A 23,071-nucleotide genomic window follows, 5' to 3' on the forward strand; every position below is an offset into this window, starting at 1 on the left:
TGACAGGCATTTTCACTGTTTATATAATTCTGGGTAGACATTTAAGATCTTTCAGCAAGACTTAATTGTTATGTTTGCTCTTCCTCCTCTTCTTACTAGTTCACTAGTTTTGAGTGTTTCATAGGCCCTACTTTTAGTCGTCTTTTTCTTCTCAAAATCTTGGAGCTCAATCAAGAAATGGGGTGAGGCAAATCTTAGCCTTTTCCACTGTCCCTGAGCATGACAGCTAAGAGCACGGGCTCAGCAGGCACACGGCCTAGGCCTGAGGGTTGGCTCGCAGCTTCGTGGGGATGGGACCCATGGATAGGAGAGCTTAGCCTTTTAGGCCTCAGGGTTCTCATCTGCAACAAGGGGTGGTGATAGCCTGTACTGTCTCAGGGTTGTAAGTAAGTTATTACAAAGTAAATATTGTAGAACCATGCTGGTCACATAATAAGCTTAAAGAAAGCTATCAAAAAAAAAATCTTCCAGCAGCATTGTATTCTACTTAGACACTCTTGATTTTGAGAACTTAACAATCACCTTTTTGTTTCTTTATAGGCAATTGGTCTTTTCCCTTTGTCTGCTTTTAAGGTATTTTGAGATATCCTCTTATTCTTCAGTGCTTTTCAGTTTCTCTAAGATGTGACTAGTGAATTTATTTTTCCTGCTTGAGAACTTCAGTGTTCACGGATCAGCATATTGATATCTTTCAACAATTCTGAAAATGATCAGATATTGCCTATTTTATCCATTATTTCTTCTTCCCCATACTTTCTAGTGTCCTTTTATAGAACTCTGATTTGATGATGGACATGGAAAACAGGGTGGTGATTGCTGCGGGGAGGGAGATATGAGGGGACTAAATGGTAACAGAAAAAAATATATATATATATTTTTTAAAAAGACTCTCATTTGCCCTGGCTGATGTGGCTTAGCTGGTTAGAGCATCACTCCATACACCGAAAGGTTATGGGCTTGATTTCCCACCAGGGCACGTGCCTGGGTTGCAGGTTCAGTCCCCAGATGGAGCATATGCAAGAGGAAACCAATCAATGTTTCTCTCACTTCCTTCCCCTCTCTTTAAAATCAATAAACATGACCTCAGGTGAGGATTAAAAAAAGACTCATTGTGTCCTCCACAACTCTTATCCCCTCTTTCGTTATTTTTCAATCATTTCTCCTGTGGAATGAATTTCTGATAATTTCCCTATTATTACCTACCAGTTCACTGATTCCCTCTTCAACTGTGTCTGATCTGATATGTAATTCATTCATTGCATTTGTATACTAGTTTATCAATTATTTTTAATCTTTTTCAAATCTGTTTCTTTTTATTTTAAAAATATTAAGTATAGTTATGTTTTGTGTCTTATGATATCTAATATCTTGCAGATTGGGTTCTGTTGTCTGTTGTTCTACTGGTTTTCACTTACTGTCACTTCTCTCCTTCTGTGTTTAGGTTTTCTTTTTTCCTATGAACTGTTAATGAAAAAAAAAATCACTTTGTGGGCATTATTTAATACATGGGGTAAAGGCAGAATTTCATCAAAGAAGATTTATGTTCACTTTTAGCAGTTGTCTGGGAGAGTTACCAAGCTGATACCACTTTAGATTTAACTGGGTTTCTTTTTGGACCACAGCGACAGAGTGAATTTGAATTGCAGATACACAGGAGGATTATGATAACCAACTTATCATAAGGGTAAAAATGGGCAAATTTGCTTCTTCTCAGCAGCGTTTATGTTCCTAATTCTTCTTTTTAAGCAATGCTTTTATTTTGTTTATTTTTTTCAAGAGAGGCCTACTTGAATAGAATTAAAAAAAAAAAAACACTCAGATTTTTTTCCTCAAACTTTCCTGTTTCATACATACTCTCTTCAACTAAGCATTTTATGCTATCCATCATAAGTATTGTAAAAACTTACTGATGGGTTCAGCAATTCCCTTTGTGCTTTGTATGTACTACTAAGAATAATCTTCTTCAGATTGTTCACAAAATAGCATAACCCCCAAATCTATGGTGACCCTCCAGGGACATTACGTAATTATATGAAAAGGGCTTTCAGCCCTATCTTCAGGGCTCTCCTTTAACTATTTTATTCACTTCAACTTATTTTTCTCTCCTCTACTTTTTCCCCTTATGCTCTAAATAATTCTATCCATTTCTCATCTTAAGTCATGATTTCAAAATTAATGCTACCTCTGTGCTTTCTCATTCACCTAATCAGAAATGTCTCCCCTGCCCCAAGTCCTTTTTTAATTAAAACTCCTTTTATTGTAGTAAGAACACATGAGAGCTACCATCTTAGATTTATAAGTACACAACATACTAATGTTAACTATAGGCACAGTCTTGTTTATTCTTGAAGCGTGGATGTAACCTTTGGGGTCCCAACTTTATGCAGGAGTCTCCCATTATAAACTCCCTCTGGGCGGGTCCTGAGTCGGAGCCTCTGCACTCTGCATGCCCTGCAGTCCAGTGGGAGCTCAGGGGATTTGGAGTCCAGTAAAAACCCTCAGGGCAAAACTAACTTCCGCACTTGCTTCTTCCCAGGATTCCTGGTTACTGCAGGTATGTAAATGCTTTCTTTTTATATCCGTTCTATGCTGCTTCTATAAATTTTAAAAACTTTTATTCTTGTTTCTGTCAGGACAGTCAGATTGTTTAATCTACTATATTGTCAGAAACTAAAGTCTGATTTATTCTTTCACTCTTTCACCCACCAAAGTTTTGTTAGGCAGCTCAAGCATGCCAGTCACTGTGCCAGGTTACAGAGATACAGAGAAAAATACCAACTGGTCTCTGATCTCAAGATGCTCACCGGATGCCATGGGAGACAAACATGTGCATGATAAATTATAATGCAAGGCCTGCTGTAATTATTCAAAAATAAAAACAAATTAAGAGAACTAACAGTTACTTAGCATATGAACCAGACACTTTATATGCAGTGACAAACAGTACTGGGAAATAAGTAGTATCCTCATTTGCACATGAAAGTAAGTAAAACTTCCAAGGTTACAGGATTAGTATAAAATGCTCCTGAGTCCCCGAACTGCTCCACTCTAAAGCCTAATAGAGAAGCATGTTCATCCACTTGTTTAGTGTCACGGAAACAGGAGTAGGAGGACTTACTCCCTGGAAAGTGGGAAAGAGGAGGATTGAAGGAGGTTAGCGAGGCCTCAGAAGTGACTTTTGAAATAGACCTGAAAGGACTAATAGGACATCGGCAGGTAGAGAATGGGCATAAAGGCATTTCAGACAGACGGAAGAGATCAGGCAAAATTATAGGAGCTCTTAAGCACGTGCCATAGTCAATAAACTGAGAACAGAGCAGAGAGTATGCAGGGAAGGGGGTGTGTGGCAGGGATGAGGCCAACTAGCCCGGAGAGGCCTTGAGTCCATCTTATGATCACTATACATTTATTCTTCCTATAACTTGATTACAACATTTTATGAAGTGTCAGTAGCTTGCTACAGCTTACTGGGTTGGAGTAGACATCTGTTTTCTTTGGCTACCCTGAGTCTATTTTTTTTTCCTTTTCTGATAACAGCCCTCTTAATTTTCCTTGGGAAATCTTTCAATCTGGTATTATGTAATTTTTCTAGAACTGACTCTATCCCCAGGTCCAGGGGTGAGTTTACAACCCAGGCTGGGTCAACCAGAGCATCATATCCTCACTTATAATGACTGGTTCAGAGATGACATGTGACCCAAGCAGAGCCAGGGAGACTCAGAGCTGGGCCTTATAACTGTTGAGAGTATAACAATTTCTAGTTTCCTGTGGGATTCCTAAGAGGATAGCGTCCAGTCTGTCATCACTAGATGCCATCTTGCCTCCACGAGGGTAGAATGTGTCTAAAAGTGGAGCCAACCCAGAGGGGAGCAAAGCCAGGAGTAGAAAAAGTAATACTGAGTCCTTAAAATATTGTTTGTGTCCCTGGATCTGCCCAGACTTTCTGCTAGGTGAGGCTCTTGGTTTTTTTTTTCTTAAGGCAGTATGATATGATCACTGTTACTTGCAATCAAGTGAAGGTAAAATGTAACCTAAATAAAGTCAAGTAATGATCTCATACTATATATCATCAGGGTGTCAATTACCTGGCCCTACACAAAACACCCAACAGGAGCTGGTAGATTAAAAAAGGAATACATTTGCTAAGTACTTACTATGTGACATACCTTCCAATTTAGTCTTTGTATAAGTAAAGGAATCAAGCTTCAGGGATATGAAGTTACTTACCACATGGCTAATTAGTATGAGAGTCTAGATCAAACTCAAATCTTTTGCCTCTAAATCTGGTGCCCTTTCCACTACTGCTCAGCTGCCTCACTAGGGCAAGTTACTTGGTACATAACAGATGTTCAATACATACTCAGAAAAAAATTAAAATCTTGGCAATGCACAGCTTTAAAATAATTTTGTAATGGTGCATAGAACCAGAAAGGAATGGAACTTACATTGGCCTTGGAAGTGCTTGACCAGCTTTGGGTCCTTGGGGCAGGCCTTTGATTGGGTGCTGTCAGTCACAGCATCCTGCTTTCCGGCCAGCATGCTCTCCATGTGTCCGTGAACGTTCATCAGTGGGACTTTCCCAGGTGTCTCTTCATAGGCACCCACCTGAAAACATGCAACAGGGAGAGGGCTACAGGTCTTTGACTTAGCTGTTTACTTCTTTGTTTATTCATGCTGTTTTCTATTCATTCATCACAGACAGCAATTATTTATGATTTTACTTAACATTGTCTTACTAGGCTCTAAGTTTTTGAAGCACTCATTCTGCGTCATTTGCTCACCTGCAAATGGCCAGTAAATGCTGGGCACAGAGGCAGGCCGCAGCAGGCAATCAGGACATAATGGAGCACTAACTGCAGGGCAGACTCTTTAGCTATTTGATCATACTTAATCTTCATTAGTCCTCTTGATAAAGAGTTTGGAAAGGTTAAACAGCTGGCCTCTGGTAGCACAGCTCATAACATACCAAAGCAGGACTTGACCTTTAACCCCTGTGCTCTTGACCACTAAGGGATGTTTTCTTCCTTTTGCCTGATGTTTCATCTTTCCACCCACCATTCTTCTGTGCCTTCTCAGTTCTTTCCATCATTTGTTAAACACTTACTGAAGGTGAGACAACATGCTAAGCTCTGGAGATAGATGCAACGAATGTGGTTGTTTACAAGCACAGAGACAATACATGCAAATATTTAAGGTATAATGTGGCGAGTTTTTTACAACAGCATTGCAAACTGAGATGGAAACAGTAAGAAGAGGTCAGATCTCTTGGCTAAGGGACAGGTTTGAGAAAGACTTCAAAGGCAGGTTTTATTAAACTATGTATTAAAATGTAAGTAAGGGATTGGGTGCAGGGGTAAAGAAACACCTGGAAGATAAAGCAGCAGGTGCAAAGGCACGAGTATCTGAAGAAGTGTTAGTGTCCTCACACAGGCAGTATGGAAGCTACAGGTGAGGGAGGACTTGAAGGGCCAGGGGGAAGGACAGGGGAAGCCAGGCTAGAAATGAGACTAACAAGATGAGCTAGAATGGGGCTCAGTACGAAGGGCCTTACATCCAAGACACAGAGTATGGGCTTTATCTCATGTTATAAGGAGCCAGGCGGGAAAGAACCAGATTAGATTTTTATTCCAGAAAGATCTAGATAGATTGACAGGAAGAGACACTGGAAACGGAAGAGAACTAGAACATTTCTGGCCATTGGAGTATTTTCTACCCATCAAATGACATAGGAGAGGGGATTACTGTCCTTCTGACTACATGTGGACATGAGGGTTGACTACGACGAAACATTTGAAAGTACTTGGAAAAAGCTAAAGTAATCAATAGATATAAGGCATGGACTTTCCAGTGCTCTTGATGGGATCTGAGCAAACTAAGAGGAGAATAAGAGGAGGGGCATTCTTTTTAGTCACATAGCCAAGAATGAGTCTTTTCAATGGGAAAAGTGACAAGAAAGAAATGAAGTCATTGTTTCACCCAGGTATGGTGGCCGCCTTCTTTCATCTATGTATCTACTGATTGTAGCTTGTATTTGATCTCCAAGGCCACTGCCCGGCTAGACCACCCACCACATTTGTCTAACACATTCTAAATAACTTCTCACAATATCCAAAACTCAAATCCACTCTGTGAAAGTAGGACTATGGCCCTTTGGTGGCAGCTCAACCCCACCCCTGGCTCTTGTCATATGGCCAGCACTGAGAAAGGACACATCCTGCTCTTGCTCTTCCTTGGTCAATGTTTCTTAGTCGTGCCCCTCTCCTCCCTTCCTGAGAAGCCCCTTCCTGATCTCTGGCCTCATCACCCATTTATGACCCTGCCCCTCTGCCCTCGGCTTTGGCACACGATGCTGCTTCCCTGGCTCTGGTCCCTGTCTGTTGTGATTAGTGACTCACTCCTCTGAATTATGCTGCTTTGGGATGCTCTGTAAACACCTAACCTGGTCCACCTGGCCTCTGGGCCCGCACACCAGGGCAGGCTCCCACCAGCACCAAGCTGTCGGATTTATCCGGTCCCTGCAGGTGAAACTGGAACAATTTGATATTATAAGGTATCTATACAGGTAGATATTATACAGGTATCTTAGAATGTTTTAAGCACTGACAGTAGTCCTGGTGGAATCTATTGTTTAAGCCTCCAATCACACTGCTTTGGAGGGAATAGTGTCAATTGAATATTAACATACACACATATGCAGTATTTACTATTAATAACTATTAGTCAATCAACCTGTTAATTAATTGACAACAATAATACATTTCATTTTTATGGTAGCTTATGGTTTAAACAGAGACAAGAGGGATGGCGGGAGAGGGGGACAGGGGAAAAGGAAAGGAATGGGAGGGTTGGGGAACATGTAGCAAGGTCTCATGGACAAAACCAAAGGGGAAGGATTGAGGGAGGGAGGGGGGAGGGGCAGGGGAAGGTGGTGGGGGAGGGCAGAGACAAATGTATTTGAAAAAATAAAGAAAATAAATTAAATGAAAAAAACAAAAAAACCCACTTTCATGTACATTATTTCATTTTATTGTCATGACTGAGGATAGTCATGGGGCTGGTAATTGAGTAAGTTTATTTACCCTCATTTCACAGATGAGATGACCAATCTCAGAGACTAAGTCACTCTTGGAAGCAAGGCTTTAGAGCACAGAACCCTCCTCCAGGGTCGTGCAAGTGCAGGGTTGGCCCCTGAGTGTCTCTTTATAATTTGCCCACTGGGTGCCTTGCTGACCTCACGCGAGTCCCAGCCCTGCTTCAGAGGCCTGGAAAATCCAAGGCTAGAGCTCAGTGTTAACTCTCACATTTGTATCTTTGATAAAATGCTTTCAAAATGCTCTGTCCTTATCTGCTGACTCTGCCTTCCTGGAGAGCTGCATGTCTCACCCTCTAAAAAGTCACCCCGTGAACCACTCCCATGACACAGCTGAGCTGTACTGTTTGGTCTGGAACCCTAGAATGTACATACTTCAAAGAGATGGTCTGGACGGAGATCCCTTTCTGTTTTTTGAGGTTCCAATTTGCACGGTTCTTTTTCCTTCATTTTTCTATCTTCATCTTCATATTTAGGGCTGAAATGAGAAGAGATTCCAGGAAAAAAATGAAGTTTAGAGTATTTAGATAATAGTGTACCACTCAATCCTAAATGAAATGAGTGAGGAAATGAATTCAAACAAATGTGAGTCCCTCTTCTTCATATGTAAATTTAAAGATAAGGGCTATCAAGATTAAGTCAGTTTCTCTGAGCTTCTGTCTGCTCCAATTAATGCCAGAGTGAATTCCTGCTCAAAATCTCCTAATAGCTCCCATTGCCTGTAGGAGAAAATGTAAGTCCCATAGTGTTCTGGCCCCTACCTTTCTTTCCACTGCCATCACCCCCTGCTCCCCACCCCTGCACTTTTGCTCTAGTCTAGACTGGTAATTCCTCAGAGCTATTTTGAGCAACTCTCCTTTTTTATCTCTATTCCCTTTGTCAGACACGCCTCTCACATCTTCTATTGCTGAATACACAGTGCCCTTCTCAATTTGTCCAAGTCATCTTATCTCTGAGACTCTTTCTCTGATTCTCCCAAGCAGTTGCACCTTCTTATCTGCTACCCCAACACTTCGTCCTTCTATCTTGTATTATAATGGACTACCTAGGGATCTGTCTCCAGATCTCCACGTCACCCTGCCAACTAACTCAAAATCAAGCTGCAAAGAGGCAGCACTCTTCTGTGTGTGTATCCCCACTGGTGTTATGGAACCTGTGGTAGCAGTAGCACAGCGCCGGGCAGAGAGTGTTCCCCAGTGACATGAATGATGGCCATGTACCTGTGTGCAGACAGCAGGAGCAGAGGAGAGGGTCAAGGTGGAGAGTATAGTGAGGAGCAGGGACAAAGAAAGAATGCCGGAGAGCATCAACGCCCAGGTGAGAAGTTCTGTTTCTGGCATTATGTGAACTTAATAGTTCTACAACCATGTTTCCCTGGAAAGCATAGAAGAGACCTCAGATGGAGAGAGGTGGGCATGAAGGAAGGAGAAACACCAGGAGAGAGTGCTGTTCTGAAAGAGAGCGGAAAGCGTTTGAAGGAGTTTCATTCGTTAATCTAATTACTGAGCACTCTTATCCACCATTCAGGCCATTTCCCTGTTCTTCTGTCATGAACAGGGGCTGTGAAGTGAGGGCTGGGTTCTAATCCCCACTGCCTGTCTTTCTAAAAGTCTAAGGTTAACCTTTCTAAAAATCAAATGTTCTCATCTATAAATGAATGGTCACAATGCCAATTTCCATGGTTGCCATAAGAATGAAATGTGATAAAAATGTTGAAAGCCTCACATTGTTTATAGCATGTAATGGACCCTTAATAGTTGTTGGTGTCCTTTTCTTCATCAAAGCATTTGCTGAGTTAGACTCACCCAATTTTTTTTGTTCCCATTGCAATTGCTGATATTTTCTGTAACGCATTTACCTTTCTTATGGATGTAGATATCCTCTGCAATGTATCTTCCTATCCCCCAGACTTTGTCCAGTAGTTTCTACACAGCTGGGTCTCCATAAAGAGCTCTCAAATTAAATTTAATATTGTGACTTACAGGAATAATATTATGGGGGGAGGGTACATTATTTCTGCTTTGAAATTGTTTTATAGCTCTCCCTGACCTATAGGATAAAGTCTAAATTTGTGTTGTCCAATACAATGGCCATGGTCTACATGTGGCTATTGAACGCTTGAAACGTGTCTAGTCCCAACTGAGCTGTGAGTGTCAAAGTAGAATACAGCAAGGTTTTGAAGACTTGCTATGAAGAAAAAGGATATAAATACTTCGGTAACAGTTTTTACAATGAATACATGTTGAAATAATATATTGGTCATATAGGATAAATATTAGTAAAATACATTATTAAAATTAATTTCAACTTTTCTTTTAACCTTTTAAAATATGGCTAGTAGAACAAATTTAAATGACATGTGGCTTGCACATAGTTCAATTAGATGGGGCTGGTCTAAATGATACGTTAGGGAGCTCTGGCCCTCCTGGATCCAGCTCCGCATGCTTCCCCAGCTTTGCTCCTGCGGCACTTAATGTTCACTTGTGGAGTCCTGGACCAGCCTCACTGGTTAATACGCTGCCTTACCCTTTTCCTGTGCCTGGGAACTGCATTCCACCATTTTCACAGGGCCAGTTCCCATGTGTCTTTGAAGATTCAGCTTAGCTCTCTCTCTTCAAGGAAGGATGCCTGGAGCCCCACCTCTGCGTTGTTACAACTTCCATAGCAGTGATTATATTATATTGTAATTTCCTACTTATGTGGTTATCTCCTCCAAATAATCCCCCCACCAACTACTCCAGACTTCACTCCCATCTTGAACCAAGGCTGGAAAATATATTCTATTCATTTTTGTACCTCAGAGGCTAGCAGTGTCTGAGCAGAGTATAAGCTCAACAAATGCTGAACTGAATAATCACTTATTTGACATATGCCTGCCATGCGTCCACACTGTGCTAGGTACTAAAGAGTTAATTATGGGGCTCGGGCAGGAACTCAAGGAGAGGGACAAAGGGAGCCCACCCCACTGTAGCAGGGTTCTCCCCACAATCCAGCACCTGTGTTTCTGACCTCAGCCAGGAAATTTTCGTACTTGCTTCTCCAGAGCTCACCAACTATGTTTATTCTAACGCATTAAAAATAACTCCAGGGGGAAAGTGACTCTGAAGAGGCAGGTAAGACCACTGCTATGTGCCAACACCCTGCTCTGGGCCAGGAGGCATGAGAGGTGCCAGGAGTACCAAGAACAAGGAAACATGGGCCCGGCCCACAGGAGATCACAGACAAGAGGGCGGGGAGGGGAGTGAGAATGAACTGGCATGTTAACACACACAATGCACAGTGCCATTAGTGCAAACACATGTATACCTCACAGCGGTACCACAGGGAAGAGACTGGTACCTCTCTCTGAAGGAGGGGAGTCAAGGAAGGCTTCTTACAGGAGAAGGCATTTGATGGCCAGTAGGAGTTTGCCAGATCATTAAGTTGGGGTGAGTTAATTAAATGAGCAAAGGCAGGGACTTGAAACAGCATGGTGCATTTTGCAAATTTTAAGTTCTTGGGGATTCCCATGATTGTCACATGCCTGGTGGATTGTGTGACACTTCCCCTAATCTGGGAGTCCTTAAGGATAGTGGCTAGACCTCTGTCACTGCTATAATCCCAGTGGCTCACAAGAATCTCTCACATGCTGGGGCCTCAGTGTTCGCTGAGTGAGAGCAGGGTGAGCACCTTCTCTGCACCAGGTACCTTGCACGCACAGGGTGCTGACCCAGGTCAGGCACTGCAGTCAGAGCTGGCCCATCCAGGAACACCAGCTCAGTCGTCAGAGGGGCAGTGGCTAGGCTAGTCCTTTTCCTTTTGAAGATAAAAACTCACCTAAGTTCTTGGCAGAGAAAACTCTTCCAAGGCTGAAAGTAAAAAGGAAAATGGTCATTTTCCTAAGTCACCCTAATCAATCAGGTCTCTGTTTGGTGACAGATCATCAGAGACTAGACTAAAAGGGGAGGTGGGTGCGATCTCAGTTCAAGCAAATGTAGACACTGGCAACAGAAAATTCCATGAACTGTTGCGAGTGGAGCAGCTGGTCAATCTGAAAAGATACCAAGCATTTCTGAAGTTACGGTGTGTTTCAGAGGGGATTATGATTTCACTTAGAAAAATAAACTTTTCTGCATACCTTCCCAGGAGTGCATCTGTAGAATAGAAAATTGTTAAGTCCTATGAGAGTATGAATTTGTGGTATTTGAGTAATACAGGAGTGGACAAAAGTAGGTTTACTCCTGTTCGTACGGAAGAAAGACAAGCAGGATATGATGATTACAATGGCTTTATTAATTCAAAAGAATGTCACAACTGCACATTCTTTTGTACACAACTGTGCAACTGTAAACGTACTTTTGCCCACCCCTATATTTCAGTGGCCAAATTGGCAAGTGTGCAGGTCATGCTGGGAATTCTCCCGTACTGACTGTGCATTCTCTAATCAAAAATCAGTTCCCGTGAGATCTAGGTTTGACTCCTTTAAAATTATGTCCCAGTGATGATAACATAGGCCCTCACATATTTAGTCATCACAGAGTTGATGCCATTCCCTATTAGGAAGCTAGCCAATAACCCCGAAGGAAGCAAAGAATATCTCAGCATCCAAAATGCTGCCGCATCATCCAGATCTAACAGGTCTGATGCTCTCCTTTTAGGGGAGTCCCGCAAGCCTTCATTCAGGGACTCCTGGGTTTTATTTTCTGTGTAATTCTAGCAACCTGGATGGCAGCACTTGCAGAACAAGTCAGACAGACCTTGTTTTAGGTCTCTGCTACATTATTTACAGGTTATTGAACCCCCCTGGACCTTGAGTTCTCACCTCTAAAGTGGAAGCAGTGCTACCATGTGTGCCCACGTGCCTGGCACACAACAAGTACCTACATGCCTGACCACGCGAGAGACTCACTGATAGGCATGAAGACATTGAGAGTAGAAAGGAATGATGATTGTCAGAAAACAATACAGCGAACAGACGTGTGGTGGTTTGGTGTGAAGGCGACGAGTTCTGAGCACCTACTGGGCCCAATAGCATCTCATGAGGAAGGGCATGGACTGTGTCCACTCAGCCCCTTGTGTTCCAGTCATCCAGAAAGGGGGGCATCGGTTTCCGGCCCCAAGAGTAAAAATACTGAGACAATACCTGTCTGAAGGCTAAAAATGTAATTAAAAATGGAAAATACTTTCATGCTTTTTCATTTTGCACAGGATAAAATTTGGTCCTTTGGGAAGTTCACTGTAAAGAAAAGCTTATTACTTGCTGATGTTGCCAGGTAAGTGAAGCACTTTAGCAGAAGGCTTCCATGTTCATTAATAGGAATAGTAATCATTTATAGTTTTCTTGCTACAAAGTGCATCCACAAATGAGCAATCCTGTCCAGCAAGCATAAGAAAACTGGGGCAGGAAGTTAAAGGATCTAAACTAAAGGTACTCAGTGAGAAAAGAATAGAACCTTAACTGACCCAGTCACAGCATTAGGTATGTGCCTACTGTGTGTCAGGTGCTGTACTAGGTGCTTACCTCCTCTGTCTTAGTTTTCTTAGCAGTTCAGTGAAACCAGTGTTGGTCCCCTTCTGTATTGAGCATCTACTACTGCTGGTATAGGAACCACAAGGCACAGGCTTCCTGCCCTCGCGGAGAGTACACCATTTTACAGAAGATACAACGGGAGCTTAGGGAGGTAAAATGCATGAGCAGATGCCAGGCTCTTCCTATGAAACTGTTTACGTGAATTTACCTTAGATTCATTCTCACAATGACCCAGATGTGGGTATTTCTGTTAACTCTAGTTTATAGGTAAGGAAATGGAGGTTCAATGTTACACAGCAGCAGCTGGGATTGAGGCCAGTGGTTCTGCCTGGGCCCTAATCAATTGCTGCATTGCCTCCAAGGGGTCACCCAGCACCGTGCCCACCAGGAGCCCAGAAAATGGGCCTTGAAGGTTATGGTCATTCTTGTGAAAGCACATGATATACAAATTTGTCTTGTGCCAAAGAACTCTTCTCTTTCAAGAGAGTTAGCAAAGGCCCGTTGGTGCTGGCTGCCATAGACAAGGGGTAGGGAAGGAACTAGGGCCTTACCTTCCCACCATTCCATCACACACTTTCTGTCTCTGACATCACAGGGCACGGGCTTCAGTATCTATTCAGTTGGAGTCTGGAAAAGCCTCAGAAATCAGAGGAAAACTATAAACAACAACTTTTTCTCCCTCATCAAAGACACTACTTGAGAATCAACTCTGCACCCTTGTTTTACTTAGAAAGTTGTTAAGAAGAGAGGAACAATACCTTTTGGAGTTCTTCAATTCCAACTTCATAAGTTGCTAAAATAAATATGAAAAATAATTATTTCGAGGCAGGGTCTTATAATACCACCTTCTCACAGTACCCAGTATTAAATCAATTGTGAAAGACTGCAGAGTTCAGTTTTTTTAACCTTCATAGCATTGATCCGTGTGAGGCTTTGTCTCAGGGGTTTGGGAAATTCTCAGGTCACTGATCACAGTTTTAATTTCTGTGGGGATTTCCAGGATGGAATATACAGTCAATGAAAACATTCAAAACAATTTTAAGTTTCCTGTTTTGGTAAATACATTCCTTCTCCATGATAAAGAGAAAGCATTGAAATTTACTGGTAGCACTCAGAAGGCAAACTTGAAAGGAAAAGGAAAGGAAAACAGGCCAGAAAAAGTTGAAGTCCCACTTCAACAAAACGAACTCCACAGCATTCTTAGAAGTGTTTTCTTCCACAAGTGTTTGGTTTCTTCAGTACAGCCTGGTGAGAGGAGACCGACCACCAACTCGGGCTTGAATACCTTTTGATTATTTCAACAGTTCTGTGGATTTTATTAAAAGACGTGAAGCCAACCTAACAAACATGAGTCATGGCAAGAATCTGGGTTCAAAGCCCAGTCCTGACACTGCCTGTGGGATTGTAGACAGATTACTTCCTTCTTTTGAACCTCAGCTTGCTCATCTGTGAAATGTGGTCAGTTGGTACCTATCTTACAGAGATAATGGGGAGATTAAAGGAGATGATGTAAGAAATGGCACATAGCTAGCAAGTCACCACTGTATAGAAAGTGATGTTTTGATAAAATTGCTAATTTGATTTTTCCTTGCTTAAAATTTATCTATAAAAGTTTTCTCCTACTGTTAATACATATGCGTGCATTATAAGTAGGACATCCCTGCCTTGTTTCTTTTTTCTCTTCTTTTACTAGAGTCCTGAAGCTTTCGTTTAGAAAACTGACCAACATGTTGCATTCCTAAATTATTATTATTCTAAGCACAAAATTGATTATTAAAGGAAACCTTATGTTTTCCTCAGGGACTACCCACATGTAATTGTTGACACGCGGACTTAAAATTCTGTGTGGATGATTAATAATATATATGTCAACTTGGGTAATTGTATATTATTACTTTCATGATTTATGAATCAAAATGCTCTGGTATTACTTGCTTTAAAAACTTTGTTTATGCCCTAGCTGGTAAGGCTCAGTGGATTGAGCACTGGCCTGTGAACCAAGGGGTGGCTGGTTCGATTCCTAGTCAGGGCACATGCTTGGGTTGTGGGCCAGGACCCAGTCGGGATGTGTGTGAGAGGCAGCTGATCGATGTTTCTCTTGCACATCGATGTTTCTCTCCCTCACTTTCTCCATCTCTTCCCCTCTCTCTAGAAAATAAATACATAAAATCTTTTAAAAAAACTTTGTTTAGCTATTAATGCATTTAAAAATACTGCCTATGATGCAGGTGACCTCATGAAAATTATAGATATTTTTTCCAGTTAAAAAAGTGATAATCTCTTCCTTCTTTCCTCCAATTTATTTAAAGAATTAACAAATCATGGTCTCTTTGCTTCTCCTTCTTATTGTCTTAGAAATGGGGCAGCCAAGGCTCAGAGACACCTTTCTTGACAAGACTGATAAACAAGGATAATACATGCAGTTAGTGATATATTCATAACTTTATTTTTTGTAACAAAGTAGAGGTTCTTTGATGATGTTTTGTCATCAAAACTTGATATCAAGTTAGGAATATAAAGTGCAAATGACCCCAGAGGGTCAGGAAGGGACTAGGAATTATAATAAGAGGATGTAGCCCTTGCTCAATTTTCACACGGAATTAGATAACTCTCTCCACTGAACAGCTTTATCCCAGCTGGGAGAAAAGGGACACATATCACAAGATGGGACTTAGCACTCCTCTGTCTCCTGGTATGATGACTTGGCCAAGTCTTGCAGGCCCTCAACTCTCTTTCCACCTACTAACTCCCTGTGTGACCTTGGAAAAGTTTCTTTACCTCATTTATACCAGGATGTGAGATGATTGTTACTAATATTACAGAAACAACAATTGATTTATATTGAGTGAGTTGTGGTAGTATGTATTTTCTAAAGAATTGTTGCATTTTTCTAAGTTGTCAAATTTATATGTGTCACGTTGTTCATAATATTCCCCTATCCTTTTGATGTCTGCAGGGTTTGTGATCCTATCTGTTTCATCCCTAATATTGTTAATTTGTGTCTTCTTCTTTTGTTTCTTCATCAGTCTTGCTAGAGGTTTGATAATTTTATTGATCTTTTCAAAGAACAAGCTTTTGGTTTTACTGATTTTTCTCTATTTTTCTTTTTTCTTTTTTCATTTATTTACTTTTTAAATACATTTATCTCTGCCTCCCCCGATTTTGCTTTTTTCAATATCATTTATTTCTGTTCTTATCTTATTATTTCTTTTCTTCTACTGGCTTTGGATTTCATTTCTCTCTTCTCTTTCTTTGTCCTTAAGGTAGGATCTTAGATCTGAGGCTTTTCCTCTTTTCTCTAAATATCAAGTGCTACAATCTTCCCTCTCAGCATTGTGCAAGCTGTGTCCCATATGTAGTATTTTCATTTTAATTAAGTTCAAATAGGTGTTTTGACTTCCCTTGAGATTACTTTTTGACCCACAGATTATTTAGATATAGGTTTGATTCTAAGTGTTTGGAGAGTTTCCCATTATCTTTTGGTTATTGATTTCTAGTTGCCAGATTTGGACAGCTTTCAATAACTTTTTCTGCAGGTACCTTTTCATTAGGATCCTCCTTCTCCTTTCTTTGCAGGACACCCATTTAGGACTTTTGCTATCATCTCACAGATAGCTTGAAGCTCTGCTCATTTTATTTTTCAGTCTATTTTCTTCTTATTCTTTGGACTGGGTAATTTCTGTTGTTCTATTCAAGTTCACTCATCCATCTCTTCCTTTATTCTGCTGTTGAACTTACCCATTGAGCTTTTCATTTTTCTTGTTATATTATTCAGTTCTAAAATTTTCATTTGGTGTTTCTTTAATTTCTTTTTTTATTGTTGTTCAACTACAGTTGTCCCCATTCCACCCCCCGACCCAATTACTCTCTCCTGCCCTGCCCGCCCCTGCTGTTTCACATTCGATCTTCCCCCACTGTGGTCCTTGCCCATGGGTCCTTATAATTTCTTTTCATATATATTCTATTTCTTCGGTAAGACTTTTTAAAATTTGTTTCAGTTATGTTCATAATTGCTCAGTGAAACATTCTTATAATAGCTGCTTTAAAGTCTTTGTCAGAAAATTCCAACACTTCAGGCATCACAGTGTGGACACCTATTGATCATCTCTTTACATTCAAGTTGAGACTTCCCTGGTTCTTGGAATGGTGAGTGATTTTCTTTTGAAGCCTGGACATTTTGAGTATTATATTATGAGATTCTGGATATTATTTAAACTTTTGTTTAAGTTGGCTTTTCCTGTCAGCATGAGGTGGGAGGACTGCCTTTCTTCTGCCAGATGGGGAGAGAAATCTAGTTCCCTACTTCTTGGCCTCCTTGAAACCCAGGTGAGAAAAGGGTGCTGCATCACTGCTGGGCAGGGGTGGAAGCTCTGGCTCCCCATTTGCTTCTGCTGCTAAGGACCCAGCTGAGAGGGGTATGAGTGACTTGTTATTGCTCCCCATGTGACCTCCCTCACAACCTCCTGGGTGGTTGTGAAAGTCCTGACTCCTCACCAGGTCTCTGCTCATACCTACCCAACGGGGAGGGGAAGGAGTACCTTGTTACTGCTGGGTGGGGCGTTGGAATAGGAGCTCCCTACATGGTCTTCACTGACCTTCACTGCAGGTGGGGCTTTGTTACTCTCAGCAAGGATGCAAGTTGAAGCTCCCTACCTGGTTTTCTCTGAAGCCATCTCAGCAGAGGGGCAGGGTGTTTCATTGCTGGCTGATGGGGATGGTATCTAGGCACCTACTCAGCATTTCTGTCAGGGTGGGGCCACAGTATTTTCTGTGATGTTTGGCCAGAGTTGCTATTGTCTAGAAGCTTTCGGTCTTTTTAGGCTTCCTCTTTGACTGGAAAAAGGAGGCTTTTGTGTGAGTTATTTTTGTCTCTGCCCATTGGTGCTTCTAGGTTGCCAGCTTCTTCAGCTCCAAGTCTGGGACACATGAGGCAAGAAGAAAACCAGGGAACTCCCCATTTATCCTTCTATGGGCCCTGAGGTTTTGGCTGCTTTACCTTCTTCTTTCTACCTCTTCAGAGTTTTCTAATTTTCTTATGTTTGTCTTGTAACTATCCAGGGGTTTTAACTGCATTTATCAGCAGGACTAAGGAAAGGTATAATATATCTGCTCCATCTTCTCCAAAGCAAAAGTCCACCTGAGTTTAAATGTCTTATTTTATCGAACACTCAGAATGACTTCACAAAGGACCTATTATGCCCATTTTATATATGAAGAAACTGAGGTTCAGATGTCATTCAACTAGTAAGTGGTATAAAGAGGATGGAAGAGTTAAATGAACAGGTACAAGTGGCAGTGGAATAGCCCACTTCCTTCCTTTTTTTTCTGTAGGGAAACCATAGCTGTCTCTTTAAATAGAGGCTGGGAAAGGAGTGAGGACACATAACAGAATCATTCTGATCACAAACCTCAGCTTCTTTGACCCAGGCAGGTCTATATCTATCTCCCACAAGAACGCCCTCTCTGGCAGGGGATGCCTTCTTTGCCCTCACCATTTCCCACTCTATCCCCTTTCTATCTATTGCCCTAGGCTTCCTAATGTTATATCACTGGCTTATTTTCTGGGTTCTCTCTCTTTTCATTTATAGACACTTGCCTCCTCAGCAGCACCATCCATGAAGGAAGTAACCCAAAAATCTCTCAGTAAGACTGAGGAGAGGCGAGTGGTTCTCATGTAGTCCAGAGGGAGAAGTTGCAGGCATTAATTGGAGCACCTCCTTGGCCCTGTGAGCCCTGAGCCTTGTAGAAAAGCATGCAGCTGGTATGCAGCCCAAATGGAGCCTACAGCCCTTCTATTCAAAGTGTAGTTTGTGGACCAGCAGCATTAACATCTCCAGAGAACTTGTTAGAAATGAAGATTCTCAGTCCCGACCCAGAGCTACTGAATCAGAATCCACATATTCACATGATCCCCAGGTAATTCACGTGAATGTGAGAACTGGAGAAGCCATGCCATCATGCAGGGTCCCAGACAATTCAAATATGGGCCAGCATTACCTTTTAGGAATACCGGGGGCGGAGTCATTCTTCTCCTGGCTAGCATTTTACAAGCCATATGGGAAAAATCTAGACTTTGTCTATGAAGGAGAGAGTGAGTTTTTCCCATAATTCTTCAACCCCTTACTTCATGGGGGAAGGAAGGGAAAGTTCAATGGGTCCTGACCCTTACCCCACAAACTTTCTATGAATGTATTCCCCTAAGTATGTATTCTATAGACAAATGGCTTCCTCTCCCAGAGCCTTGGGCTTCTTATCTATACAATAAAGAGGTTGGACCAGATGATCTCTTTCTAACCCTCTTGAGGGGAAGCTAAACCTCCTTGAAGGAGAAGCAGCATAAAGTGGTGGAAACTGTGTGGCTCTCGGAAGCAGGCTGAGCCCGTTTCACATTATGGCTCTATGACATACCACTTATGTGACTGTGTGTAACTCAATCTCTGATCTTGAGTTTCCTGACTCTAAAAGGGGGTGAAAATTGTTCTATCAGCAGAGGTAAACACAGAGGACTTAACACAGAACTATGGACCACAGTATAAGCTCCATAAACACTAGTGTTTATTCTGGCACCATCATCTATTCTTTTTGTAGATAATTAGCTGATATAGGCAGAACAAAGATAGAGAAACTTGTAGAAATGCTATGAGTCTCTGCTTCTTCATCTGCTTACCTGACGAGGTCTCTACTTTTGCAGAAGGGTCTGAGCTCTTTTGGCGATACCAGGGACAGGCAGACTTAGCCCTGAACCAGTGGTCAGAGCCATTCAATGAATCCTATGCTCCTATTCAGGCCAAATACAGGACCCTAGTTCTCATGGTCTGTTATCTCTCTCTCCACACAAAGATTTACCAGGAGAGTTTAAGAAGGACACCATAAGAAGAGAGATGAAATTTCTATAAAAGGACAAGGAAGAAAAATGAATCACCATATCTTGATTTTCCCTCCCAGCTAGCAACCAAAGGCAAAGCATCTAAGTGGATTGGTGGAAAGACGAGATGAAGGCAGACGGAAGGCAGCACTAGGAGTCATGAGATAGCATTGATGCCCAACTGGATATATTTATATTTTTAAGAGACTAGACAAAAGGGAAAAGAGGAAATTAGATGGTAAAGCAACGTGGGTGTGAATGTTTAAACTTAGAGTGAGCTGAGGGAAAATACCATTTTTGACACATTTTCATTCCACATGAGGTTACATTATTAATTGGCTTAGTAGACTTACAATCAGCAATTTCTTCTGCAGTGCACAGGTTAATGGAGTTGCCAGAGTGTCTCAGATATGAAATTCTTGCCTCATAATTATGCGGTTCTTCAAATTCAGCACTAGAAGCATAGATTTAAAAAAAAAAAAGGTTAGTTAAAATAAAGTGTTTCTTTAAATATATCATAAATTTTTTTTGTATTTTTTTCCTAATTAGAAAGGTAATATAAGTATGTCTGGACAATATGGTAACCTCAGCAGATGCATAAATCATGCCATTTCTGCTCTAAATACATAGAAATCTTGGATGATATCGAACAATGCAAAGAATTATACAAAGAATATATAACTCATCTGGAAATCAATAAGGTAAAAATCCCCCTGTGCCAGACTTAGAGAGGCATCTCACAGTTAAAGATGTGAGTGAGCACTATAGCCAGGGGACTCAGGGAAATCGGAACCAGATGGAGATCTCAGTGTTGGTCAGCTGCAGATTTAATGTCTGGGTCAGAGGTCTGAGCCACAGGCCTCATCTGAATGGAAAGCTGAAACTGAGCCATCAGCATAAAGTCCAGAGTCACAAAATGCCATCCCATCTGTAAAACAAATTCTAAAAAATATCTGTGCACTTTCTGAGGACTGAGCAGCAAAGACTGCTATCCAATTATGGCCTATAGAGCTAAAAGAGTCGCCATGAGAAATCAGAACCTTGAAAACCTACCACCAAAGCACAGCTGTGGGTTCTGAACCCACATTATCTGTGTATTTCAGAGATGCAAAGCCAAAAGGCTACTTGAAATCCAGCCCTCCCCTCTTCTAAAGCAACTCTGAAATCATTCGGTAAACATGACTGCACAACCCAAGACGCCTATGGTCTCTTAAAGAAATGATTTCCATTCAAAACAAGCTTATAGTCAAAGTGCATACCCCACAAGGAGATGAGTCACCATAGATAGTCAGAAGATATAACTTATGGGACTATTAAATAACAGAATGACATGAAAGTGACTTTAAAGTAACTTTGTTTTAAGAGTTCAAAGAAATGAAGTGAGGAATAAAAGGCATTAAAGTGTATAAAAAGAGAAAATGCAGATTAGGAGACAGGAGAAAGGAGTTATAGAAATCATAAATATAGTTCTTGAAATAAAAAAAATGTAATGTATAGGTTGAAAAGTAGACTGGATGCAGCAGAAGAGAGAATTGGTCAATTAGACCTGAGGACGTTACCTGGAAGGTAGCACAGAAAGATTAAAGGATGGAAAATATTAAAGGAAAAGTTAATAGTAAGGAGGATAGAATGAGAAGGTTTTATACACACACACACACACATATGTACACACACAAGTTAGAGGTAAGAAAGAAGACAAAAATGGAAATGTTATGATCAGTTCTCTGCCAATAAATTTGAAAATCTAGAGAAAATCAGCAACCTTAGAGAGTAACAAAATTACCACAGTGACTGGAGAAGAAATAGAAAGACTGATAGGCTGATGAACCACTAAAGGCTTGAATCAATAGTACACACACCCACAGTTTCCTCTACCTACCTCCACACTTCTCCCACCTGGTGCCTTTTCCTCCACCAAAGAGTTTTATCAGCAAGGTTTCCTGACCAGAGTCAGAGAACAGAAAAAGAGGGACCCTACATGACTCATTTTTAAATGGTATTGTAATTTTGATATAAAACCACAAAATGACCAAACAATGAAATAAAAATATAGCCTAATCTCACTTAAGACAATTAAGTGACAATAGAAAAATGAATTAGTAATAAAAATAACTAAAGAAACAACTAAAAATTTCCCAATTGAAGGATGACTCAACATTAGAATTTCTGTCACTGCAATTAATCATATTGAAACAATGAAAACGAAATGAAAACCTGTCCAGATTATTTTAATAGATGCAAGAAAGCATTCCAAGTAGATAAACCTTCTTAACTAGATTAACCTCCTACAAATATCACAATAGCAAAGTGGAATGAAGAGCTAATATAGAAACTCTATCGGAAACTCCTGCTGCAGAAAGACAAATAAACCCATAGAAAATTGAACAAAAGCAAATAACCTCATAGTAAACAGGGAAATAAAAATCAAGACAGTCAGAATTTGTTTCACACCCTTCACTTTAGCAACAATCTTAAAGTTTGGGAAAAAACCTCACTTAAGAAGAAAATGGAATACAGGAACTCTTCATACTGGTTGGAGAGTATGAATTGGCACAAATATTTTGGAGGATAACTTTTCAATACCTAGTAAAACTGAAGTTGTTTGCTTACTTTTGTTTAGAACTTCTAAATAAAAAACAAAAAAAAAACCCGAGAGAAATCTGCTCATAATCACCTGTAAATACATGAGGATGATTACTGCAGCGGCATTTGAAAGGATGAAAATTTAAGACAACCTTAATGTTCCTCATTAAGGAAATACGTGAACAAACTGGGATATGTGTAATAAAGAAATACAGGCAATGTGTAAATATAATGAATAAACTAGACTTACAGGCATTAACAGATAATATGAAAACACAGCTTTGGAAAAAATCAAGTTATGGAAGGATAAAATAATACGCCATTTTTACAAAAATGTAAAATACTTTAACAAATATGTGAGTTTGTAGCTGAGGTATAAGAAATAAACTAAATGAATACACTCCTGCATGCACAGTTGGAGTTGCCTCTAGCAAGGGAGAGTGAAATGAAAGGGACTTCAACTGTACCCATAGCAAATGCAAAATAACTACACCACAACTGATGTGGACAGTAAAGGGGAGAGAAATTACTATAGTTCTCCCACCTTAACATAAGTAAAGTCTTAGCATTTTGGTAGTCTTCCTGTTTTGTTTATTTTTCCATTTATAGGTACATCTGATAGTTGTTAGACAATGAAAAGGTTGGCGTTTTCTCTTTTCTTTTTTCTCCCCATTTATTATTATAGCATAAGCACATGTCACCCAATTGTTTTCTCTCCTTTGTTTAGCCATTTGGATTTTTTCAGGTATCTTTTTTCGTGGTCTCTGTAATATTTTAAATATGTATGAATAGTTAATTTTGCTGGAGAGAAAAAGTAATAATGCATCAGTAATCTCTCCCCTCACTCTTTTGTTCCTTTATCCCTGCATGAAGTAATCAAAAGAAACTTTCTTAAATTATAGACTATCCCATGTATCTCATGCTCCAGTGGCCTAACAATCTTATCGGGTCTATGGTAAATTAACTTTATTAATAAGAAACAATTTGTGGAAAAATTGAAAGAAGGTGTCTAATCAATTTCTTG

The 23,071-nt window shown here is 40.6% G+C and overlaps 1 protein-coding gene across 1 annotated transcript in view; it reads right to left on the minus strand.

Moving 5' to 3' along the window:
- FYB2 (FYN binding protein 2) overlaps positions 1-23,071 on the minus strand; it is a 67,679-nt gene that overhangs the window by 23,761 nt on the left and 20,847 nt on the right. Inside the window, 5 exon segments of the mRNA XM_054573736.1 lie at positions 4,446-4,605; positions 7,466-7,568; positions 10,907-10,938; positions 13,358-13,392; positions 19,818-19,918. Of these exon segments, the coding sequence (XP_054429711.1) occupies positions 4,446-4,605; positions 7,466-7,568; positions 10,907-10,938; positions 13,358-13,392; positions 19,818-19,918 (431 nt within the window).

Source organism: Pteronotus mesoamericanus, unplaced genomic scaffold, assembly GCF_021234165.1.
Source record: "Pteronotus mesoamericanus isolate MK-2021 breed Mesoamerican mustached bat unplaced genomic scaffold, CSHL_Meso_final contig_105, whole genome shotgun sequence".
NCBI classification, from domain to species: Eukaryota; Metazoa; Chordata; class Mammalia; order Chiroptera; family Mormoopidae; genus Pteronotus; species Pteronotus mesoamericanus.